The 24,001-nt window shown below is 45.7% G+C and overlaps 1 protein-coding gene across 1 annotated transcript in view; it reads right to left on the bottom strand.

Moving 5' to 3' along the window:
• The window catches only part of ABCC4 (ATP-binding cassette, sub-family C (CFTR/MRP), member 4), a 166,436-nt gene that overhangs the window by 21,061 nt on the left and 121,374 nt on the right, over positions 1 to 24,001 (bottom strand). Inside the window, exons 27-28 of the mRNA XM_004680297.2 lie at positions 16,029 to 16,184; positions 6,171 to 6,260 (exon numbers count right to left, since the gene is read on the bottom strand). Of these exons, the coding sequence (XP_004680354.2) occupies positions 6,171 to 6,260; positions 16,029 to 16,184 (246 nt within the window). The remainder of the gene's footprint in view (positions 1 to 6,170; positions 6,261 to 16,028; positions 16,185 to 24,001) is intronic.

Genomic DNA, 24,001 nt, shown 5'->3' with positions numbered 1-24,001 from the left:
GAAAAAAAAAAATTTAAAAACAAAACAAAACAAAAACATAAAGTAGAAGTAACTCCCAAACAGTGGCCGTCAACCATGGCTGCACACTGGAATTGCCTGGGGAGGGACTGACTTAATCAGTTGGATTAGTTGGTGCTGTGACTAGAGTGCTATTCAGAAAGTCTCCGGGAGACCCACCTGACCCAGAGGTGAGAATCATTGGTCCAAAACAAACAGACAGAACCCACCATGTCTCTGAAAAGAAAATGATCAATAGCTAGCAATCTAAAAAAGAACAGCCACTGTTGGCAAGCAGGAGGAGAAGCCTTCGTGTTCATTCACTGCTCAAAGGGAATAAAATAATCTCCACACCTTGAAGAATTATGGCAGGAGGGATGGGTCTTTCCAGATAGAATCTTATTGGCACTTTACCATTTGGGAAGATTTTAAAGGAAATACATGAGACAGAGTCTTACAATGGCAAACTGCACCTCATCTATGAGTAAACTTGGAGCTTGTCCCAAGATTAATCCATACTGCCAGACCAGTCGAGTACATCGATCTCATAAATGTTTTCATGTGAATGAAAACTTATGAAAACAGGGCACAAGAGGGTATGTTCTTCTCCTAGATTAAGGGGCTGGATGGTGTTTGTATGAATCTATCTTCATGAAATTCCAAGTTAAAAAAAAAAAAGTTGTAGATAACTGGAAACTACAAGGGGTACAGGTGTTTGCCCAGTTCACTCAGTCTTATTTTGGAGAAATTTTGTGGGGCAACCCCAACCTTAGGCGAGGGGATCAGCAGCTTGAGGATAGATGGTCACCATGTCAGGGAGGGGATTTGTTCAGGGCTCCTAAATGCTATTCCCAGAAAGTGCTTTGGAGTTGCACACATGATGTAAATCCAATCCCATGAAATGGTTTATACGTGAGTGAGGTTGAGCATTCACCTAAAGAACACAAAACAGCTAAGGCTGGGGTTCTAGATGGGTGCTGAGCGGTCACACTGTAGCTTATGACACAGCAGACATTCACCTAGCCAGTCCCTCCCCCCCCCCCACCATTGCAAGGAAGAGGACACACACTGGAACATCACAGATTGGCGGGGGGTGGGGGCGGGGGAAAAACCGCTCGTGGAACTGAGCAAAACAGAAGGGTGATAGGTGATGACCAGCTTTTGCGGCGCTGACAGGGAATAAATGTGTCTTTCCTGATACTGGTCTTTCCTGAGAGTGACATCCCAGGCTACAGAATCACCTTGACTCAGGTCAGTCGCACTCATGGGGTTTCTGACCCTCCCGGGGTGTCTGCAGCTGCCTGCCCAGGAAAAAGGTTGTGCGTTGAAGAGCTATGGACCTGTGTCCCACAAAATCCTGTGTTCTGTGGCCATGTTTTCATGTCCATCTCAGGACTGGTAGTCTCAGACCTGTGTGGAGTCACCTGTCGTTCTTATATGACTTAGAATGAAGCATCAGGGCCAACCAAAAGTCGCAAGAGGAGGCAGCAACTAGTGACTATGAGAAGCAACTCCAGACTTGAACACATATTAGCTAACAGCACAGATTACAGCACATTTCCTGAGTGAGTGCAATCAATCCAGTGACATTATGGAGGAGAATGTATGTATGTGTCTGTATGTGTGTGTGTGTACATGGTGTACACTTACGCAGGTGAGCACTGCAACTTTCAATGAAAGTTTCTGCAATTTACTTTCAAACATTTTAACATAACACAGATTGTAGGAGAGAGGAAGCAGATGGGGCAAAATAGTCATAGCTACTGAACCTGCACAAAGGGTATATACATATTTCACTATTTCTTTGGCTTTCCTGCAATTTTAAAACAAAATTTCTTTTAAGATTTATTTATTTATTTATTTATTTATGCACACAAGAACTGAAGTACAGTCCAGCAGTGTGGGGTGAGAGGATTCACCAGAGATAGAGTGGCGAGAGCAGTGGGAGACAGGAGTAGTCTGCTGCACCATGTTCATCCCTGTCCAGGGATTGAATTCATAGTGCAGTGGCTGCGGAGAGCATCACAGTGCTGTGCTTTTAACACATTGCACCACCAGAGAGAGCACGAGAGATTTAAAATTTCTTTAAAAATTAAAAAATCTGGAGTCTTGGAGCCAGAATTGAGAGCCTGGCACAAGTTCCTGGACACCCTGGACTTTATCTATCTTGGTTGCTGACCCTATAAACAAGACTATGATGCCATCCTAACAAAGGTTCTTGCCTCCTGACACTGTTGGAGTGCAAATGAGTCAATAGTGGAAAATTTACAGCAGAGCTTAGCACAGAGCAGGAGAGCGCAGGCCCTGCCTGTTATACCAACGATGTCAGCAGCCTCTCTTCCTCCTGTCTGGTTTTCTTCTTTGCATTTCCCAGTGCTAGGATTATATCACACATGCTCCGGCTTGCTCGTCACCTTCCCCTTGAGAATTCAAGCTGCCAGAGGGTAGGGACGTGGCCTCTCTTGATGGTGGCATCAACCCCAGGAAGGTGTCTACCCCAGTAGGTCTTTCTAGGCCATCTGAATGAAGATCCAGGACCTCTTATTTTCTGACATATATGTTCCTCTAAACTAAAAGATAAATCCAAGTAGATAGTCCTCTTTACATGAAATTCTACTTTCCTACTAACCATCATGGAAAAATAAGTATATTCTTTATCAAGATTATCTGGTGCCCAGAGAGCACATCATCATTCTTTTGAAATGCGAAAAGCATGGGAAAACAGAGAGTTGAAGAAAAACAGCTCAAACACGAATACACACAACTCGACATCTATGTATCAAATACTTCAGCAAAACTGAAAATAACAAACTGAATCGACTACACAACCCATTTCTGCCACATCAACATTGTCCAAGCAACACACCTTGTGTTCTGTCACCAGGCCAGTGCCCCTTGAGGGTTAACATGTTGGATTACTGTATTTCATGGACCTTTTCAAAAAGAAAGACGGTTGTGGGCTGAAGCACGAGACGCTGAAATGTATCAGCAGATGGGAGGAGCCTTACCGGGAAAACAAAATGGGAATGAAGTGGAGAGGGTGGGGCATTTACCAACAGACACGGCCCAGCAGACATGGAAGCCTGTGTCAAAGCGTGGACTGAATGACGTCTTTCCCACTGCGGCATTCCTGTCTTGGTTTCCTGATCAATGAGACACTGGCGTGTGGCAGCAACGCTGTCACTGCTCACCTGCCTGATGGCGTCTTTACTGTTTGGCCATGACAGCGGCGCTCTACGTAGTAGACCCAGCACTAAAGCTGCATTTTGCTTTGCTTTCCCAAAACGATAGCGGCCAGTTCATTCTCACTTACCCACTGTGATCTTCTGACCTTTGGCTGATAAACTATTTCACCTCTAGTCATGACTGGGATTTATAGAGCTTCTTTTTCTCTGTGGCAACCCCACTCAGCACTGATGTCTAATAAAATTTGAGTTTACCGTTGACTAATTTCTCGGTAGACAAGGCAACTTTCAGAATATTTTTTTAAAGATTTATTTATTTATTCATACAGAACTGGGGAACAGGCCAGAGATGCGGAGAGTGAGAGGATTCACCAGGGACAGAGTGGGGAGCAGAACAGGCAGATGGACGAAGTACACTGCTGAGGGGAGCAGAGGGTGGGTCAGGAGAGGTCTGCCGCGCTATGTGGTCTCCTCTGGGGCAGGCGGGGATCGAACTCATGCAGAAGTGGCTTTAGCTTCTCAGTGCTGTGCTTTAACCCACTGCGCCACTGGGGAGGGCCAACTTTCAGAATATTTTAAAAACAGCCAAGACAAAATAGGCTATATCCATGGGACTTTCTCCCTCACCTCTCAGGGAGGAGGGTCAAAACCATGGATTTTAAAACAGGGAATCTTTTTGCTGTTTCCGTTCAACAGGGAAATCCATCTCATCCTCTTTCTGACGCATGAGTGGACATGAGTGGACCCCATGAATTTGGGTTTCCACTCCCATTTGTTGGTGTATATAAGCCAGACATCCAGGGTTTGCTGTTCATGTGGTAGGGAGCCGTGGAGACAGGGTCCCCGTGATTAGAGCCCAAGATGGGTTACAATCTATGGGTTTGGACATAATGAGAAGAAAAAAGCCATAGGGACAGCAAATAGACTATATATGACAAAATTCCAGAGGAACTGTAATGGTGCTGGAGTTGTGTGCTGAGTCCTTTATGTGATGTCTCTGTAGATGAAGGCGAGGATATTACACCATGAGTAAAACCCCAGGAATGCCAGGGATTCCCATGGACCGCACAATGACAGCCTGACCTGCAGGCATGGTTGCCCTCAGCAAGTGGCCATGATGCCTTCTACTCTGAATAGTCTTCACAGCTTCATCTGCCAGGAGAACCCTCCGGGTGACAATCCTATGTGCACATAGTACAAATTTGGAGAACTCAAAAAGCCCAAGAAACAAAGGAGAGGAGAGGAGGAGGACTCCCTACTCACTGCTTTATTATCCACAAGTAATCAGTTAATATTATGGTTGCCATTCATAGGTTCAGGTTTTCGATTATGTATATGATAAAAACCAGCTAAACCATACAGTAACTACAGGGATGTTCCTATTGTTTAGAAAAATCTACCATATCTTTCATTAAAAACATACAAATGGGCCCTCCCTGGTGGCGCAGCAGGTTAAAGCACTGCACTGAGAAGCTAAAGCCGCTTCTGCATGAGTTTGATCCCCGCCAGCCCCGGAGGTGACCACATGGCGCAACAGACCTCTCCTGACCCGCCGCTGCTCCCCTCAGCAGTGTACTTCGTAGATCTGCCTGTTCCGTTCCCCACTCTGTCTCTGGAGAATCCTCTAACTGTCCCTGCACCTCTGGCCTGTACACCAGTTCTGTATGAATAAAGAAATAAATCTTTAAAACAAAAACAAAAACAAAAACAAACAAATGTCAAAAAGCAATAATTCCTAGAGAACTACATGATGAAATGATGATACAGAGGGCTCAGATGGAACTCTGTGCTTCACTTCAAGAAGTAAGTGCAAGTGTATTTCTATTTGCTGAAAGTTGTAAATGTAGCTAAAGAGGAAGATAGCTATCAGTATGGTTTACCACCTCGACCAAACCTCATGATTTTTAGAGTAACAAGAGGCTACTTCATTTCACTTTCTTCCCCATGGGTGGAAGTGGGTTGGGTGTGTAAAGAAACTCTGGGCTGACATGAAGATGCTCAATTCTCCAACCCTGCTTGTTCACCTTCACAAAGTTCATCTGTAAAAATTTCACACTTGACCTTAAAAGAGTGACACTACAGTGATACAAGACTTTGGTTCATCACAATAACATCCTGAGCCAGAATGTGTGCTTGTGTGTATTAAAGAAACCAGCCACACTTGTATGAAATCAAGAGATCAAACAGACTTTCCATGTGTATTCATTAAGTGTTTACTTTTTAAAAGCAAGATTGACCCAGGTCTTAGGATGGATTTGAAATCTCGTGACAGTTTAGACATCTAGCTATGGTGTCTGCTATTAAATATCTTAGAACTGATGTGATGAATGAGAACAAATTAGTGTAAATATAAACATAATACTCAAATCCACAGCACCGTGAGTGTCACCATCTTTTAGATACCAAGGGAAGGAGATGCAAAGATGTGGTCTTCAGGGAAATACTACAACGATGGTAGAAAAATCTCTAAAAATGAACATATCAGTATAAAAACAGCAAAAGCTCAGAAGTTCTGTTACCTGCATTCAACCTGCAACATTAAGTGGACATGTTGGCAACAAATAGTCTAACTATATCTTTTGCCTTTATAAGCATTTTCTTAGAAAATTTTGAGGCATTTTAGTAGCATGACTTTCAGTTAACAGTGAAAAGCCATGACTGTGTTCATTTAGTAGATGTTCCCTGAGAATAGAGGAGATATAATAAATGCTGCAGGTCAATAGCTCACTTGTAGAATTGGAAACCAAAGGTATGACTTATTTTAGGGCTCTACTAAGGACAAGTCTGATAATGTATCTAGTTGCTTTTTGGCTTTTTGGTTTCCATCATCAATATATACATTGTAAATGTATTCATGCCATCAGGCATCTTCTGGATGTTCAGCAGACAGCAGTTAAACCAACACATTCCCCTCAATCGCCTGCAGTATTATAAATGCACACGTACAAAATATGAGTGCGAACAAGAACATGTTGGGAAAAACATTACCTCTTTCAAGGCATTCCACAGCTCCTCATCCGTGTGCTCATTGAAGGGATCCAGGTTTTTCCTCATTGTTCCAGTGAATAAAACCGGTTCCTAGATACCCCAAAAGAGTAGATGTTACTACTTCACCCTCTTTTCATTTTATTCCAGTGCTAAGTTGGGGAAGAGAATAAAAACTTTCTAAAACTTTGCCAAAGTCCTCAATAGTCAGGGTGCAAGTGCTTATTTACAACATGACATCTCTAGCAACTGTCCAGTGTCAAAAGCATGCTCCCAGAAAATTTTCTGGGTCATGGAACACAAGAATAAACTGTTGAAGTGTGTCATTTTAACAAGAAATGAAGAGAGAGGAGGTTGGATTTTTAAAAATGTCTTCCAGGTCATACCTGCTTACACAGGGAAAACAAGGATATAATTATGAGACCTTTATATCAAGAAAGCCATATAAATGGATAGTCTATCCAAGTGTGAGCCTAGAAAATACTAATGTCATTAGCCTAAAGGTGTCCCCCAACACAAAACTATTAAAGCTTTTCCTATCTGCTCTGAAGAATAAGCTAGGATACCACCTCCATTGGTAAAAATCTTGCAGGGTTGTGAAGCTCCCACATGTGTGAAAGGGAGCTCCTGTTGCTGTCTAAAGAGAATAAAACGGGGTCGGGCACTCTATTCATGAAGAGATAGCCTCTGATTCTCAACACTTCAGGGTTATACAACTTGCGGGACCTCATAATTAAATGTAAGGACAGGAAAACCCAAACCCCACTGGCTCATACACCAGAATAAAATTACTTTACATTCGTCCTATTCATCTGTTCAAGGAAGAACCATGGTGGGTTTACTTTTGAAGTACAAGTTACAAGACACTTATACATTAAGTTATATGGATCCTTTAAATTTCCTTCTGGAAGGTTCTGGAAACCTAGACCATAAGAATTTGAGCAGAAGAGGAGCCCAACTGGCTATTTTCAAAGAAGGCAGAGCATGGCCTCTCCCACAGGCACCGAGAACCACGCATGGAATCAACAGCCTCAAATCATGCCTGGCTCTGTGGACGAATGGGCCTACTTTGTTGTTCAAAAATCAGACAAGGAAGAGTTTTTCTAGCCATGAGGAACGATGCTCCAAAGAGTCACCCATGTGGTCATCCATTATTGATGTGCTAAAACTGATGAGAGAAATAGGTGCAGAAAACAAGAACTCCTAAGCAAGACACCGAACGAGACATTTTATTCATGTGAAGTTGCTTAACTGGCATCATTAGCCCGAAAGCAATGGGGGGGGGTGGGGGAGTGACGGTTATACAATATTTCTAAATGATGACAAAAGTTAACTGAAAAGCCTCAAAACCCCTGGTAAAGTACTGAATTTAAAATGAAAGACCCAAATAGCCATGAACATGATGGTAAGAATTCTGTCAGGGGGATTCCATTTCAAGTTTCTGAAAAGAAATCCTTTATTTCCTCTTTGGAACTGTTAACTCTCACCTTCCTGACAAGGAGGTGATTTATTTCCCTTTAGTTGTTTCAGTGGGGCATACAGAATCCTAGTGTAGCCAGAGCCACTGCAAGGCTCAAGCAGGATCCCTCACTGGTCTCTGCAGTTCCACCTGGCCCCACCGGTTGTTAAGTAGGGGTAGCAGGCTGCTCTGGGCCCCAAGGAAGACTCCAGGGGAAGGTGTTTGAAGCGGGAAGAACTGAAAGCCAAGGGACTGAGGGAGTGAGAACACCTCTTATATTAACCGCAGGGCCCTGCCTGACCACATGGCTTACAGGCCTGAAGGCCCTCTGGGCTCCTCTCAGGGCAAATTCACATCTGCTAAGAGTCCTGGGATTTCCCAGGCTTATAGAGTCATTCCACAGAAGTGTCACCTCAGCTAGTGTCTGAAAAAAATTGCATTCCTTTGAAAAAGACAGACCTTTCTCCTCCTGCAGGGTTGTAAGGGGTACGGGGCTTAGGCCTTTGGGAATAGTGTTTTGGGGTTTCCAGGGAACTGGCACAGGAATGTACTTCCAGGGAACTGGCACAGGAATGTACTTTCATTTAAAGTTCAGTCACTTATTTCCTCATCTGGTCTCTCTTTACCACTCTCACTGATTCTCTTTAAGGAAATGGCTTGAAGAGGGCGAAGAACTCCAAAGACAGGGAACTAACTAACGCAGAATCTTTGCAGAAAGAGAGTTAGTTGACTTCTGAGGCCCTGGCGAAAGCCTCCAGCCACCTTAACTGAGCTGCGAAACCACAGCTACACTGCAGGCTCTAAGGAGTCTTTGCTGATTATTCCCTGGTCACTGCTGTTTGTTATAAAAGGAAGAAATAGAAAGTTTAAGCCTTTTTTCTGCAATGAGGACCCCAAAATGCAAATCTATACTGTCAACCTAAAAGGATTTGTTAGGCAATTACCTGTGTGTTTATTTAGCAGCAGCAGGTGGACGAAAATAGAAAGTAAAAATATTTTCCTAGGTTATGCCACACAAAACACATCTTTCAAAAAGAGTAACATTTCAATCAAAACTTGTTGAATGAAAAGAATGATTTATGAAAACATGGACTGAAGCTGTATTTTTCTTCAAAACCAGCAGGCAATTTGTTAACGACATCTGTTCTAATATGCCAGTGTGTTTTATGCGTGGTGCTCACTTTGGTCCCTACTTTCATCCACTTGCCAAATAAGAAACCATTATATTATCTTCAAAAGGCAATAAAAATGCTCACGGTAGACACATGCTACAAGAGCCGATAAGGGCCAAATTAATTATCATTTCTGATAGATATTATTATTTAAAGAATCCACCTCCCAGCAATGAAGTTAATAAACTAATCTTATAAAAAAGTGTTGTAAAAAGGTATCCAGGCAGGACATTCCAGTGGAGAGATTTATGACGGGACATACAACCTTCACACAAACGGGTGCTCAATTTATTACTTAAGTAGATTTTTTCTGCAGATACACGAGTCATTGTTATTTAATGGGGTGGCACAGCATCTTTTGAAGAAAACAAAAGTCTCCTTCAGTGTACTATTTAGAAAAAATAAAAAAAGATTTACAGAATTGGGGTACAAGCCAGAGGTGCAGGGGTGGTGAGAGGCTTCACCAGAGACAGAGTGGGGAGCAGAACAGCCAGATTAACTGAAGTGCACTGCTGAGGGGAGCAGGGTGTGGGTCAGGAGAGGTCTGCTGTGCCATGTGGGTCACCTCCAGGGCAGGCGGGGATCAAACACGCACAGGCAGCTGCGGCCAGCGTGCAGTGCTGAGTCCTAACCCCTTGCGCCACCGGGGAGGGCCCCACTGTACTGTTTTAACACAATGTAATATTTTAGTTCCACACCTGGTTTGCATCCCTGTTCAGAGTATGCTTTTAAAATTTTATCTTTTCTAGGAGATTCAGGAGCCATATATTTTTTCATTTGTTATTAGTGTAAAGGAAGCTCCTAGGAGTTGTGTCACCCCGAAACTGCCAAAGCATGACGTGGAGGGGGTAGCTAACCGACTCCCACAATGCAGGGCTGTGCCCCTCACAGAGCTTCTGTGGAAGCTAATGGAAGATGAATGTCGCAGGATTTCAACCAAAATTCCTAACCACTAACCTTCAAAGGGACCCTAGACGGAGAGAAAGGCTGCACAGGTGGTTATAAACCAGCGTAGCCCAGGACAGGACTATCAGGGACCCTACGGAAACAGAAGTTATCGCTGCTCTTCCTGGTGATCTCAGCCATAGTTTCATATCTAATCTGGGGACCTTAATTCAGGGCAGCTGGCTCAGGATTCAGAAATGAGGGTATCACCTGAAGCCTTTTAAATCTTGGTTCCCTTCTGCTGTTGCTGTGTTCTTCTCCTTTTTTTTTTTTTTTAATCCTGTAGCCTCTGAATGAACTGATGATCACCCATATTCAGAAGAAAAGAACATTGTTCTCCAACAAAGGAAAAAGAATTTAAGTCCTGTAAAGTCCTCTTTCCATACAAAAAGGTCAGGAGCTGCAGGGAGCTGAGCCAATGCTTTAATGAAGACTTCAGTGTCAGAAACAAAGGCCTCACTGCATTAGGCTAGAATCCAGTTGTATTTCTTTACTAGTAACAGCATACCCACCTCTTTTCTCTGGGAGTTTTGTTCTCAGCAAGAAAAAAAAAAAGTAAAGAAAACCAGGTAATAAAAAAAAGAAGTCTTAAAGAGACAGCTCTGGTTAACCCTTTCCACCCCCCAAAGGAAACCCAGAGGACAAAAATCCCCCAAAGAGCAGAACGGCTGTTGGAAAGATCCCTTCTTTTTGCTTTGACCAAAACAAAAACGAGTGAACATGAAAAGTGAGTCAGTTCAGTGATGATGATAGCTGTTGATCTGTGCCTTGGGGTAATGTCATAAATACTGGATTTACATGGAATCTGTCTTCCATGGCAAACACTGTGCCAATTTGGGGACTGGGGGAGGAGGGCAGGTATGAAGATCCAGCCAAAGAAGTTTTGAAATCCCTTTTTGCTGACTTCTCTCAGGTTTGCAGGCTGGTCCCTGACTGTCCTAATGACTGGTGTGCTCTGTGGGGAGGCATGAGTAGCATGCTAGGAAGCTTCCATTCTGGCTACTGTTCTGTTTAAGGAAATAGCTTGGGAACCCATTCACCACCTCCCATGGCTGATGTTTCAAACACAGACTTAGGGATAGTTAAAAACTGTATCTGTGTTTGAAAGTTTCCCAGGGCTGGCCGAAATCATGTTAGAACTTCACTCCCTTTCTTCCAGAAAGTATCCCTGATCCTGACTGTTCTTGAAAACAGTTAAAGGGTGATGGGGAGCCTACAGGAAATACCCTGGAAGCTCAGTGAGGCCTGGCTAGCACCACAGGGGGCCAGGGAGGTGGTCCCAGCCCAGCTCACCCAGTGGGGCCTAAGTTTTTTTTATATAATATAATAGTTTATTTTTACATCCTTTTGTACATTTTTTTTTCATCTCAATTGTAATCCCTGTGGGTTTCCCATCACAGAGTCACCCGTGTGCCATCACCATAGTCCTGTGCACTCCCCCCCCACCCCCGTTTTTTATCCCATTTCCCCTCCCCCCCACACACATAAAATGTCTCTGGTATACGGCTGTTCATTATTCTTATTATTTTCTCACCTGGTCCATTATACTCTTGCTATAAGCCAAACAGTGGGGCCTAATTGACCCAACCCTGGGAACTCAAGCAAGAGGCCCTAGGTCCCAGCCACGTAGACACAGCAATAACTTTCTGGGAGCCCTGAACTAGGCTGTTAAGACGGAAGCAACACTATTCAGGTGAGTAACAAAGCATGAGAGTTTCCTACTGTACACAGGTAACTTCAGCTACCCTGGGACAGACCTCTAGCTTTGCAGCCAGGACCCCCACCCCACCCCAGGAATGAGTCCGAAGCCCGCAGTTAAGATTGAAAACCAGGCCCTGACATGTAGTGCGTAAACTGTTTCTACATTGATTTTCTTTTCCTGGGGAGTATGACTTTAAGTTTTGCGATCTCCTGTCACGTTGATGCAAACCACTCACCGGCTAAAGCAAGGCCCACTCTTTGGCCACTGCTCTCTAATGTATCTCTCTAATTCCAGTTTTCAAGAATCCTTATTGAGTGGAGCAGTAGGGAAGAAAATGAGTAAGAAGGTACTGGATTAGAACATCATTCATTTTACCCAACATGTACTGCAATGAGACGTATGCCTGTATACACACATTGCACAGATGTGTGGATGCACAGACATTTGGAGCCAGTGTTAAGTTCTAACTCCACTGCTTCTTAGCTGTCTGCCTCAGAGCAAATTACTGATTTGCTATCAACCACTGAAACCTCCCAAGTCCTGGTTTCCTGACTGGAAATTGGGGTGACATCTCCAGAGCTGTTGGGAGAAGCCACAGCACCCAGGAAGCCCCAGGCCTGTGTTTACATGGATGAACAGGTGCTCAGAGCGGCCAGCGGCAGGCAGTGGCTTTCACTTGCAGGTGGGACCGATGGATTGTGATATCCATTTTGTGCCTCATGACTGTCATTTTGTCTTTACTATGAACTTGACTGGAGCACAGTGTGTGCCTGGAGTGAGGACACAGAGCTGCCCTGCTTGGAAACAGGGCTCTCCAGCTGGGAATCTCCCCTCCCTTAAGAGTCCTGGCCTGCTACTTCCTTGTGAGGTGATCTCAGCTACTTGCACCTAGTTTTTGCATCAGTCAGATAAGAATAACAATGGAATTGCTGGGAGGATTAAGGAGGAGACTGGGAAGGAGACTCAGACCATGCAGGATTCCACCAATGTGAGGAATTAGCCTTAACACTGGTGTCACCTGTCAGTGATGCAACAGGCAGGAGAGGCAGTCTGAAACCCAGTCTGTCCTCAAGGAGAGGTGGAAAATAACCGGGAAGGTGGAGGGCTGAGAAAGAGTTCGGGTCTTCATGGGGATTATGAAATCTTAGTGGGTGCAGAGTGACGATGAGGCCAGAACCCTGGCGGGAAGGGAGCCAGCAAACAAAAAGAGAGACACTCTCTCCTTTGGCTCCTCGCGGGACAAATGTCAGGAAGATTTCTCGGTAGGGCCTTCCCGAGGACTCCCATTGTGTTCATTTCTTTTTGTTTCACTCTTTCAAAGTTATACAAACCATTTGGTTTATGTTATAAGCAATAAATGTAAAGAACATCACTAAGGTCCACAAAAACAAAAATAGAAATGAAAGAGCAGAGTCCTTCCAGAATGGGCTACTATTTTTTGACTTGAGTGGCAATAACACCTGACAGGCCAGAGCTCAGATCGCCAATCACCCCTCTCGTTATTGGCTAGTCCCACAAACCAAGCGCGGGGCCCCGGTATTCTCTGAACCCCATCTCCACGGACAGTCTAGAGGCAGGACCCATAGACCTGCCTGAAGGACAAATCAGCAGGAGCACAGAAAGCTTAGTGACTGCCTCAAGGTCACACACTCCCCAAGAGACAGAACAAAATAAAAATGTGGATCTACAATACTAAAGAGACAGCTCCAGCAGCCTCCTGGATACATGTCCTGGGAACCCTGACACACTTCAGGGTCCCCAGATTCCTTTAATCAACCAACATTGAGCCTGGGAGACAAAGAGAGAGAGAATAAAAAGAAAAAAAAATACAGGTTCTGCGTTTACAATGGTGGGTGATGATTATCTACATGGATACAAAGCTCAGCACTGTTTTGTAAGCATGCTCTCTGGAGTAGGTACACAGAGCATGCTCAAGAATAGGGTGGAAACTTATGGAACACAACCAAAAGCTAGTGATGTCAAAGTCTATTTAGCCTTTGCTCAGATGTGCTTCCAAAACATCATAGCCAGAGCCAAGAATCATCTAACGTTATTTCTTTATTTATAGAGCTCTTTTATGTACAGGAGGATACAACCATTTCTTATTAAGAAGCATTCAAAGTAACACAGGACATGTTTCTAGATCCTTTCATCCGGGGATATGAAAGCACTTCACAGACACTTTCATTATTTCTGCTCACTGATCTCTTCTCGCCCATTTCAGAGATGGGACCAGCAAGATAGAAAACTGGGGAATTTAAAGTCCTGTTTGCAACAGGAGAGCCAGAAGTTGAAGCACGAGAAGGGATCTTTAAGTGCAGGGATGGTGTGGGTAGAGGGAAATTCTTCCCCTTTTCCTGAAAGGGATTATCTTTAAAAAAATTTTTCAGTTATGACAAAACACACATAACATAAAATGCACCATCTTGAAATTTTTAAGAGTACACGTCAGTGGTGTTCAACATATGTGTGTTCCAGTACCATCACCTCCACCCCCCAGTACCACACCCCTTTCATCTTGCAGAACCTAAACCATGAACCTCACTAATCCACTCCCTACGTCCCCGCAGTTCTGGGCAACAAATATTCGCCCAGGAAGCTCATGTAATGGGAATCAGAGGTATCTGTCCTTTAGCAAATGGCCAGTTTCACCTAGACATGCTCAGAGGCATTTGCATAGCTGCGTGCATCCAGATCTCCTTGCATGTACAGTTGACAATAAACCACGTTTTAGCTTTCCATTCACCTCACCATGGGCACTGGGGTGGCTTCTGTCTTATGTGCTACTATGAAGAAGACTCCCTCGGACATGCCTGCTGACACCCCTCAAAATCTCGCCTTCATGTATTTTCTTTATACCTAGAAGTCAAGTTGCTGGAACCTAAGAGTATACTAATTTTAACTTTTGGGGGGGCCCTCATCTTGTTTTCTAAGGTGGCAAAACCCTGCACTCGAGCAACGCACAAGGGTTCCACTTGCTCCAGGTTAGCATGAGCACGTGTTACTTTTGGCTTTCTTTGCTTAGTGTAGGTCCTGATGAGCATGTGGTCAGATCTCATTGTTCTGGAATGGATCTCCTTATTTCAAATTTAAATTAGTGTGAAATCAGTGGTAGGCAGCCAAAGCTGTACCCAGTGATAGGAATCAAGCCCACACTACCCCTCCTTCCCTTCGAGTACCACGTTCTACATTTTTCTTTGCCATTTAAGAGTTTCTTCAGGGCCCTCCCTCATGGTGCAATGGGTTGAAGCACAGCACAAAGAAGCTGTCTGAGGCCACTGCAGTGTGCGATTAATTCCAGGCCAGAGAGCTGACCCACATGATGTGGCAGACCTCTCTTGACCTGCCCACTGCTCCCCTCAGCAGTGTATTTCAGTCCATCTGCCTGTCTGCTCCTCACTCTGTCTCTGGTGAAACCTCTCACCCACCAAATCTCTGGCCTGTACCCCAGTTCTTGTTGCATAAATAAACAAATCTTTAAAAAAAATGTTGCCTTGATAGCCAGATGCCAGGGAGCTCAGGCACCTCTTTATGCACCATGTCCTATTTTACATCTCAAGAGAGCCTGAGTATTTCCTAGCTCCTCATGATAATCACATGATTGTAGGGCATATAGCAAATAACAAAAAAGGCTTAAAATAAAGACAAAAACAATGTTTGCATGTCTAGAGTTGACAATGTGTAACTGGTCGAAGCAGAGAGCAGGATGAAGAATGGGGATTGATGCCGCAGTCCCAGCCAGGGCACAGGGCCTACTGTGGTTAACACTGTAAATACGGTTCCAACTTATGCTGCAGCAGGGAGCTACAAGGAACGACAGGGGCTTCTCTGGCAATCCAGCATACCACCCAATGTCCAGAACACTCATTACAGCCACCTTTCAAATTAGGAGAATAAAAGAAAACAGAATCAAAACCCAGGAGATGGTCACTCAGCCTTCAGACCATCACAGCTTCAGGAAGCTCTCCACACCCACGGGCTGTTAGCTGCCTTCAAAGATGCACACTGAAGTGCAGGAAGGTGAGGAAACTACACCCTGGGATCACGTTCACTGTTCCGGTTCACACTAGGTTGATGTCACGAACAGTGAGGAGATCCTAAAGTCTCTCAGAGAGCTCTTTGCCTTCTCAGAGCCGCACAGAATCCCTCCATGGAGATAATTACCAAAGAAAAGGTAGCTTCTGTCATGACAGCAAAGTTCCATCATTAAGAGATTTAAAAATCCAATGTTTCCCTAGAGATACCACTAGCATGCGGAGAAAAAAAAAGGAACTATATATCACTTTGTTTTGTTTTTCCATTTATCATTTTGATCTCAAAATTATGTGGTCATTAGTGGATAAAATTGTGGCACCTGGGGGAAGTTTGCGCCAAGAACTCTATCTAGGTAAGTTACTAAATCATTCCCATTCCCCCAGTATCTACTGAAAATACCTCCTGTTAAAGATGTGCTCCACTTGGGGGAAAGGCTCAACCCTTTCATTTAAAAAAAAAAAAAAAGAGCAATAAAATTAAAAGCAATTAAAGTTAGGTGCCCTTATAAAAAGAACATGTGAGAATGAAGAATGATCTGACTTGCATACCTGGGGTATGATTGACATATTCTTCCTTAAATCGTGAAGTCCAATTTCAGTTGTCAAGATCTTATCAATCCAGATTTTACCTTCGGGTTCTGACAATCTAAAAAGGGCTGAGATGAGAGAACTTTTTCCAGCTCCCGTTCTTCCCACAATGCCAACCTATAAAGAGATCCAGGAGGTATTTAGACGTCAACAATGGTGAACCAACCTAGGAGAGAGTTTGGTTATTGAAGATGAATGAAGGATACTGCATATTGAGTGTAATCGACTTCTCTGATTTTAGGACTGTTGACATTTGAGCCAGATAATTCCTTGTGGGGGGGGGGAGGGAGGGGTGAGGGACTGTCCAAAACATCAGGATATTTAGCATTATCCCTGGACTCCAGACATCAGCACCAATTGTGGCATCCAAATCTCAGGCATTGACTAGCATCACCCGGGGTTGGGTTCCAGGGTGGGTGCAAGGGAAAAAACTGCCCCAGGCTGAGTTCCTCTGTGTGAAGAGGAGTTAAAACTAACAGAACAAAAGATTGAATCTACTGGCAGAAGTCACCAAAGTGGCTGGGAAGAAGTCAAATTTCAATGTGCTTTATTCTTGTGTATGGGCAGTCTGAACCTGGAGCATTTCTTGGATAATTTCTCAGAGATGTCAACAAGTCCAGCCAGAAGTGAGGTGCATAAATGAGGATTCACATTTCCAGAGTTCTCTCATTGAAGACGAATGCCCCTTTGGGAGAGAAACTCATTGACTTCCGGATATTAAATATCTGCTTACGGTTTGTCTTGAAAGGAAACATCTTAAACATTTTAAGTGCAGGTCTCCGTGTCTTTCAAGACCGTGGTGGGTAGCCCAAACTCACACAGTGAGGTCAACAACAACACAAATAACACTTGCTATTTCAACCAGCCTTTCATCTGAACAGTTCAAAAGGCATTTTACCAACCAATTAATAGCAACAATTGCCCCTGGGGCAAGAGACGTGTCAAGTATCATTCTAGTTATTAAAACCCAAGCAGAAAGAAATTAAGTGCACTGACAATAAGATCAAAGAATCAATATAATGCAGGTAAATGTGGGTTGGGAATGAAACTAGATTCTAACAACTGGCTTTGAGTTGTGTGAGTTTATATAAACAGTCCCCAGAAACTGGCCTGTCTTAATCAATGAGTTTACCCAACCGCAAATTCCTGGGGGCTTTGGGGGGTGCTTCTTGTAGGAAACAGCATCTTAACCTGGGCACCTGCAACCAATGAAGGGTGAAAAAGGATTCCATCATCTGCAAGTGAATCCAGCTATTTTTTTTTAAGCTTTCAACAGAAGTGCTTAAATCTTTCTGAGCACCAATTACATGCTAGGAAACTTATCTAATTTTCTTTTTTGAGATTTAGTTTTTTATGCATACAAAAACTGGGGTACAGGCCAGAGATGCGGGGAATGGGGAGAGGATTCCCCAGAGACAGAACAGGCAAACTGACTGGCACACACTGCTGAGGGAGTAGTTGGGTGACAGGGGAGGACCCCTCCCTGGCAGGGAATTGACCTCTTGATGCAGCAGACAAGGAGGATAGCCTGTGTTGCACCTTAGCCCATGGCACCACCAGGGAGGACCATGGAAACTTTATCTTATTTGTATGCATAGAAAATTTTCAAGCTTACTTTGGAAAATCAACAATGGGCATTTCCAAAATGGTTCTATCTGTAGAGAGACATGAGTAAACAACAATGGCTTTGACTGATCTTATCTTTGTGGTCACGTAGTCTGTAAGGGGAGGCCCTAATTTATATAGGTGTGCCACCATGGCAGAGATGCATTTACACCCGGCTTGTGCACACTTCCAGGTGTTTCCCTAGGCAAATTGACACACGTGGAGACACAGGCCTGACAGTGCTGTGAGAAGGTGTGTGTGTGCCCATCATGCAAACTGGTCTCCTCTTAAGACTTTTTGGTAAGTGGTGAAATGGAGTCAAATCCAGCTTTTTGCGCCACTGCTGGTCTCCAGAGCCCTGCTTTGACCCCAGGTTCACTGCACATGTGTGATACGCTGGCATGCAAGAGGCACTTGGGGGCACGAACACGGGGCACACACAGACACCTGGGACCAGAGGTGAGACAGTAGGAGACTGGACAGCTAGAGGGTGAGCAAGACCAGTCATGCAGACTGAGAGAGAAAGCCAGAGAGACCAGAGGTACCCTCCAGCTCCCCTGCCCTCTGCCTGTTCCTGGTTTCCTGCTTCAGAGTTAAAAGCTTGTTAAATCTATTGAAGGCACCGAGATTCTTTGCCATCTGCCCGAATGCACAGTGAGCCTGTCCTGGGTTGCGAGCCCCTACACTGAGATGGCAGGGGGCAGAGGGTGCCCACCACCAGGGTCAAGTGAGGAGAAACAGGAAAAGGCAACTCTAACCTGACACAGGGCTGAATGTGGCTGACGTCCCAGTAAGACTGGACAAAACAGCGATAAGATGTATGTATTTGACAACGGACAAGCAAAGATTAGGGGCAGCCGGATGAACACCTCACTCAGGCTCTTTCTCTGCACCACTCAGTGGTGCTGACATCTCCCCCAGGCCACCCATGGGTGCGGCCCATGGCTACAGAGAATTTCGCCAGAGTCAGTGTTTACATTCCTAGTGCCCACGAGATGCTCTGAGACACAATTTTAGAGGCCTGAGCAGGCCCTCTGCGTCCTCCTGATGAGGCCAAGAGCAGTGTCACCGTGCCAACATGACACTGTTCACACCCAGGTCCCGCTTCACGCACCAAGGTCAGTGTGATTGATGCCCAGTGCCCACTCAAGACAGCTACTCCCTCTGACTTCTCCACAGCTTCTTTCCCAGGCTCAGCCCTCACAACACGCACCTCGGCCAGCCTCCTCCCACACCAGCATGGCGCCCACGCCCTGCGGCGTCTGGTGGACAGAGCTTCGTTCACTCAACGCCCCCCGGCATCACTTGAGTGCAAGGCCCCATTACTTTTTTTTTTTTTTTTGAAAGATTTATTTATTTATTTGTGCATACAGAACTGGGGTACAGGCCAGAGGCTCAGGGAGGTGAAAGGCTTCACCAGAGACAGAGTGGGGAGCAGAACAGGCAGATCGACGAAGTACACTGCTGAGGGGAGCAGCGGGCGGGTCAGGAGAGGTCTGGCTCGCCATGTGGTCTCCTCCGGGGCAGGCGGCAGGCGGGAATCGAACTCATGCGGAAGTGGCTTCAAGATTCTCAGTGCTGTGCTTTAACCCGCTGCGCCACCAGGGAGGGCCGGCCCCATTACTTTTAAAAATGAAAATAGGGCCCTCCCTGGTGGCGCAAGGGGTTAAATCACAGCACTGTAAAGCTGTCCACAGCTACTGCAGCACAAGTTTAATCCCAAGCCAGGGAGGTGACCACATGGCACGGCAGACCTCTCCTGACCCGCCCGCTGCTCCCCTCAGCAGTGTGCTTCGTCAGTCAGCCTGTTCTGCTCCCCGCTCTGTCTCTGGGGAATAATCTCACCCTCACACTGTGCCTGTGTCCTCATTCTTGTATGAAAAAATTAATAATTAAATCTAAAAAAAATAAATAAAACAAGGCCTCCTCCAATTGTGATCAATGCAAATGAACCCGGACAATGAACACCGGTGAGAAGCCCCACACGCTGCTGAAACCATTCCTTCAAATTTTCTTTTTGGACTTGTATGTGCATGTGTGTGTTCAGAAAGATTCAAGCTCCTATACCTAAACAAAATGGAATTAATAGGAACACATCACTGTAATCTGTTTTCATAAAAATAATTATTTTAATGGCGACATAATGCTACAGCATCTGTGAACGTGAATGTAACAAGCCCCCTACTTGTGGATATTTCGGCTGTCTCCCATATTTTGCTATATACATAACTCCTGTGTTAAATATCCTTGAAGCTCCAACTTTGCAAACAACCTTAATTATTTCCTCAAGACAAATTCTTAGATGTGGAATCGCTGAGAAACAGGTAAGAACATTTTCAAAGGAGGCTGTCAAGTCCTGCCAAACTGTCCCACACAGACACCTGCTCCGCTCTGCCCACTTCCCTGCGCCAACACAGACCCGCGTGGGTCTTGGATTCGACATGAGTTCGCCCAAGCAGCAGATTGCTTTCTCTGCTTCCTCTTGTTGCGTGAGCCCAACAGCGAATGGCTTCCTGCCTCCAGCGTCCAGCCTCCTACCTCCTGCCTCAGCCTCTGCCATGGTCCCGGTGCAGCCTGCAAGGAGAGCTGTGTGCCTGCCACACCTGTGACTCCTGCACAGACCTCTCCCTACCCCCAGCTCAGGCCTCTTGGGGTGAGGCAAATGCGCAGAGCAGCACATGCAGTTCTCTACCTCATACCCTCTAGGTGCAGGGTCCTCCACCACCTGACAGCCCCAGGGGCCTGCTGGCGCCCTCCCAAAACCCCCAGAACGCACGCCCCCTGGGAAGTCCCAGCTCAACCCTCCAAGGCTGTTGGTTCCAATGCCCGGCAATGACCTACCTGCGCCTGACGTGGCCCTCCCGCCCCCGCGTGTGGTCACTTGCCTTTCTCTATACCTGCACCCCAACTACGGCCCCCTCTGCCCGACACAGGGCCAGGTTTACCCTCCCTTACCCTACGGAACGGCTGGCAGAGGCTCAGTCCGGCATTCACCTCGGCATGTTGTGCGTTCCCTACAGCGTCCTTTGCAAAAGAAGCGTTTCGTAGAAAGCTGAGTGTAATTCGGTTGAAGAAACCAATGGAAACTCTATTCCCATGCTGTTTAGGAACACGTTGAGGTGGACAGAGAAGACACAGCAGATGGCATCTGTCAGCATACACACACGGCCAATGGCGGGCCCTCACTGCGTGGGGCAGACACTGACAGCAGCGTATGTGGTGACAGTCACTTCACGCTCGCTGGAGTGTCTTGCCATCACGTGTGCTGGTGTCTGAGCCAGGCACTTTGCGTCCTTTCAGCAGTCAATTCCATTTTGCAAAGTGAAGAGCCTTGCTACCACTAGGGAGCATAATGGCAGATGAGACTCATACCCAGGTCTACCAGCCTCTTGCTCATTTTTTGATGGCCTCATATCACTATTATTTAAGAGGCTTGGAGCCTTATGTCCTCTCTAAGCTGAAGGAAGAAAGTGGAGAGAGGTGTCGTTACAGTTAAAGGAAATGGCCTCTCAGGTAGATCCCACCGTTGGGCTCTTAAAGCATGATGTGGACACGGCGAGCAAATATAGCTGGGGGCACAAGAGAGCCGACATCTCGGGGTATTTGGTTAGTGGGCTACTCGTCACAGCAAGAACCAGCTGCCATGGAGAAGTGGGGCTCACCTGGGGAACAAGGCCAGGAAGACCCTCCTTGGGGCCAAGGGGATTGTTGTGACCCTATCAGGGGAAAGGTTGCAGGGGCGAGGTGGGGGGCCCTATCTCTGGGTCCCGGCAGGGCTGAGCCTGTAGTGAAACACCCCAAAAAGCAGAGAGATGGCTCTACAAAGACCCAAGGAGACCCAAGCTCAAATTTGGAATCACGTACAAGTTACAGTGTAAACTTACAATACGCTGACAATCAGCCCAGAACTTTCTAGAAACTCATACTCACTCACAGGAGAAGCTGGGGTAATTCATGAGCTCACCTACAAACTGTTAAAGGATGTTTCTAGGAAATCATGGGGCCCCAGTCATCAGAAAATGCCTGTGGGAAGAGAGGACCTTACTGGAGGTGGGGAGTCTCTTCTTCAAATGCTACTTCTGGGAGGGCCTGAGACTCTGCATTTCAAGGGAGATTCAGGTGACACAGGTGCTGCTGGTCCCAACAGACCCCACAGTATGAGCAGCAGGGCATCATATCGGCAGGGGAAGGACAGCCTGGGAGTGAGGGGAGGGTATTCTGAGAAAATAGCAAGTGAAAATAGAAAGTGTAGGAAACTAATATTTCTGCACATTATAGCAAGGTCTAGTACACATCTGTAAAAATGTATTATCCAAGTAATAGCTCTGAGCAAGAAAAAGAAATAACAAACCAAAATCAATCTACCTCTAGAGCTGGAAAATGCTTTCAAATGGCCCAGTACTCTCTAAAATGATCAAATCAACCACAAAATCATCTAAAAATGAAAAATGCAGCCAGTGTTGAGAATCTAACTAAAAAGCCGCAGGTGCTATTTATCTCATTTGGGTTCTTTATTTTTACTTGCTATTTCTTCCATGAATTAGAAGCCTTGCTTAGTGCCTATTGCATTTTCCTGTTTACCTTCCAGGGCAGACAAAACAGAGGAAATGAGTGGAGGAGAATCAAGCCCCACTTCTGCCGTGCTGGCCTACTCCTTCATCAAGCCGCTCTCAGTCTAGTTGGCAGCAGGGGGGTGTCCCTGAGAGCCAGGGCTGGGGCAGGTGTGCAGAGAGGACTGCAGAGTCATCTCAGATGTGGCTGTCAGGAGATGCTGGACCAGAAATGAGTGGCGGGAAGTTTGATCTCCCCATACGCGAGGGAATCTCTGCTAAGCTGATGATTGGAGGGTGAGGAGTTTAAGGTGAAAGAATACAAATCTGTACTGAGTTGCCTGGCTTCCAGGGAAATTTGTGATGGGTGCAAATGAGCTGAGCTGACAAGGTGAACTTGGGAGAACATGCTGTCTGCATGGGTCCTTGTCACGCTCGCAGGACAGAGTGCTGCCTCACCTTCCCCCACAAGAGAGTGGAAGAAACTAGGGGCTAGCTTTTGGTGACTCAGCTTCTCACTGGGGCGTGACGTCCAACATTTATTCTTTCCTGGCATCAAGGTGGAGTCCACTCCCTGGCACGGTTACAGAGAATTACCAAGCACCACTCTTAGTAGTGACCCCTAACTATTAATCATAGGGGCTATCTCAGGAGTTGTCTCTCAGGTATGTTTTAGTCCCGGGGCCGGCATGCCAAGCCCTCGGCCCCAAGAATGCCATTTTCTGGGGAATATTTGAAACTGAGAGGCTGCCTGATGTCAAAGAGACTGAGGATACTGTGAGATACAGAACAAACATACAAAACATGCTACAAGTGTGGTCTTTTTGTTGTTGTAAAAAAAGACACATAATGTAAAGCTAATCGCTTAATCTTGTTTATGTGCACAGTTCAGAGAGTTAAATACATGAACCCCGATGGACATCCAGTGTGCAGATTTTTTTTGCAGATCGGAAACACTTTCCCTAGTCAACAACTCCCTCTCTCCCTTCCTTCACCCCCTTGGAACCACCACCTGTGTTCTGTCTCCATTCATCTGACTACTCTGGGAACTGCGAATCACACAGAATTTGTGTCGGGCTTATTTCATCAAGACTCATCCATGTGTTTGTACTGTCTTCCTTTTTAAGGGTATATAATATTCCACCATTCATGTATACATTTTTTAAGCCGTTCATCTGTCCATGGATACTTGGGACTCTTCTACCTTTGGTTCCTATGAGTAATGCTGCAACGAATATACATGATGTTGGAGGAAGATGCAGGGTCTTCTCACAGAGGCATCAGAGCTGATTATCAAAGTGAGGGTCCTTCACCTGCCACACAGTACAGAGAAGGGCCAACTGATCTGGGAGGAGCCGGCACTCTGGGGAAACTCACACAGGAGCTTAGCACAGCCCTGATGGGTTCCAGGCTTTTCTCTGGGAGCTGAGAACTTATCAGCCTGGTGAGAGATAGGAGTCAGAGCTAGGTTTTGGGGCATAGCACTCATCAGGTGGGAGAGCAGTCCCAATTCATGTGTTCCTGGGGTATGGGAAGGAACCAGGAAGGAGGAGAAAGAGGACTGCTGCCCCAGGTGCCTTGGACAGTAAGAGGGGGATTTGAGAAACACAAACAATTCATAGAAACTAGCTATCTGGGGGTTAATGCAAGAAGCCAGGGTGACTTCCACGATTTGGGCATGACGAATACACTGCCAGATGCAGGACCCTGGCTCTGGCTCTGGCTGAGCTCGTGGTGGGCCCAGACCCACCAACAATGTGCAGTGCACACATGAGGACG

The sequence above is a fragment of the Condylura cristata genome, unplaced genomic scaffold (assembly GCF_000260355.1).
Source record: "Condylura cristata isolate star-nosed mole 26May11 unplaced genomic scaffold, ConCri1.0 scaffold00010, whole genome shotgun sequence".
NCBI classification, from domain to species: domain Eukaryota; kingdom Metazoa; phylum Chordata; class Mammalia; order Eulipotyphla; family Talpidae; genus Condylura; species Condylura cristata.
The sequence above is the reverse complement of the archived record's forward strand: the minus strand, read 5'-3'. Positions and strand labels throughout refer to the sequence as shown.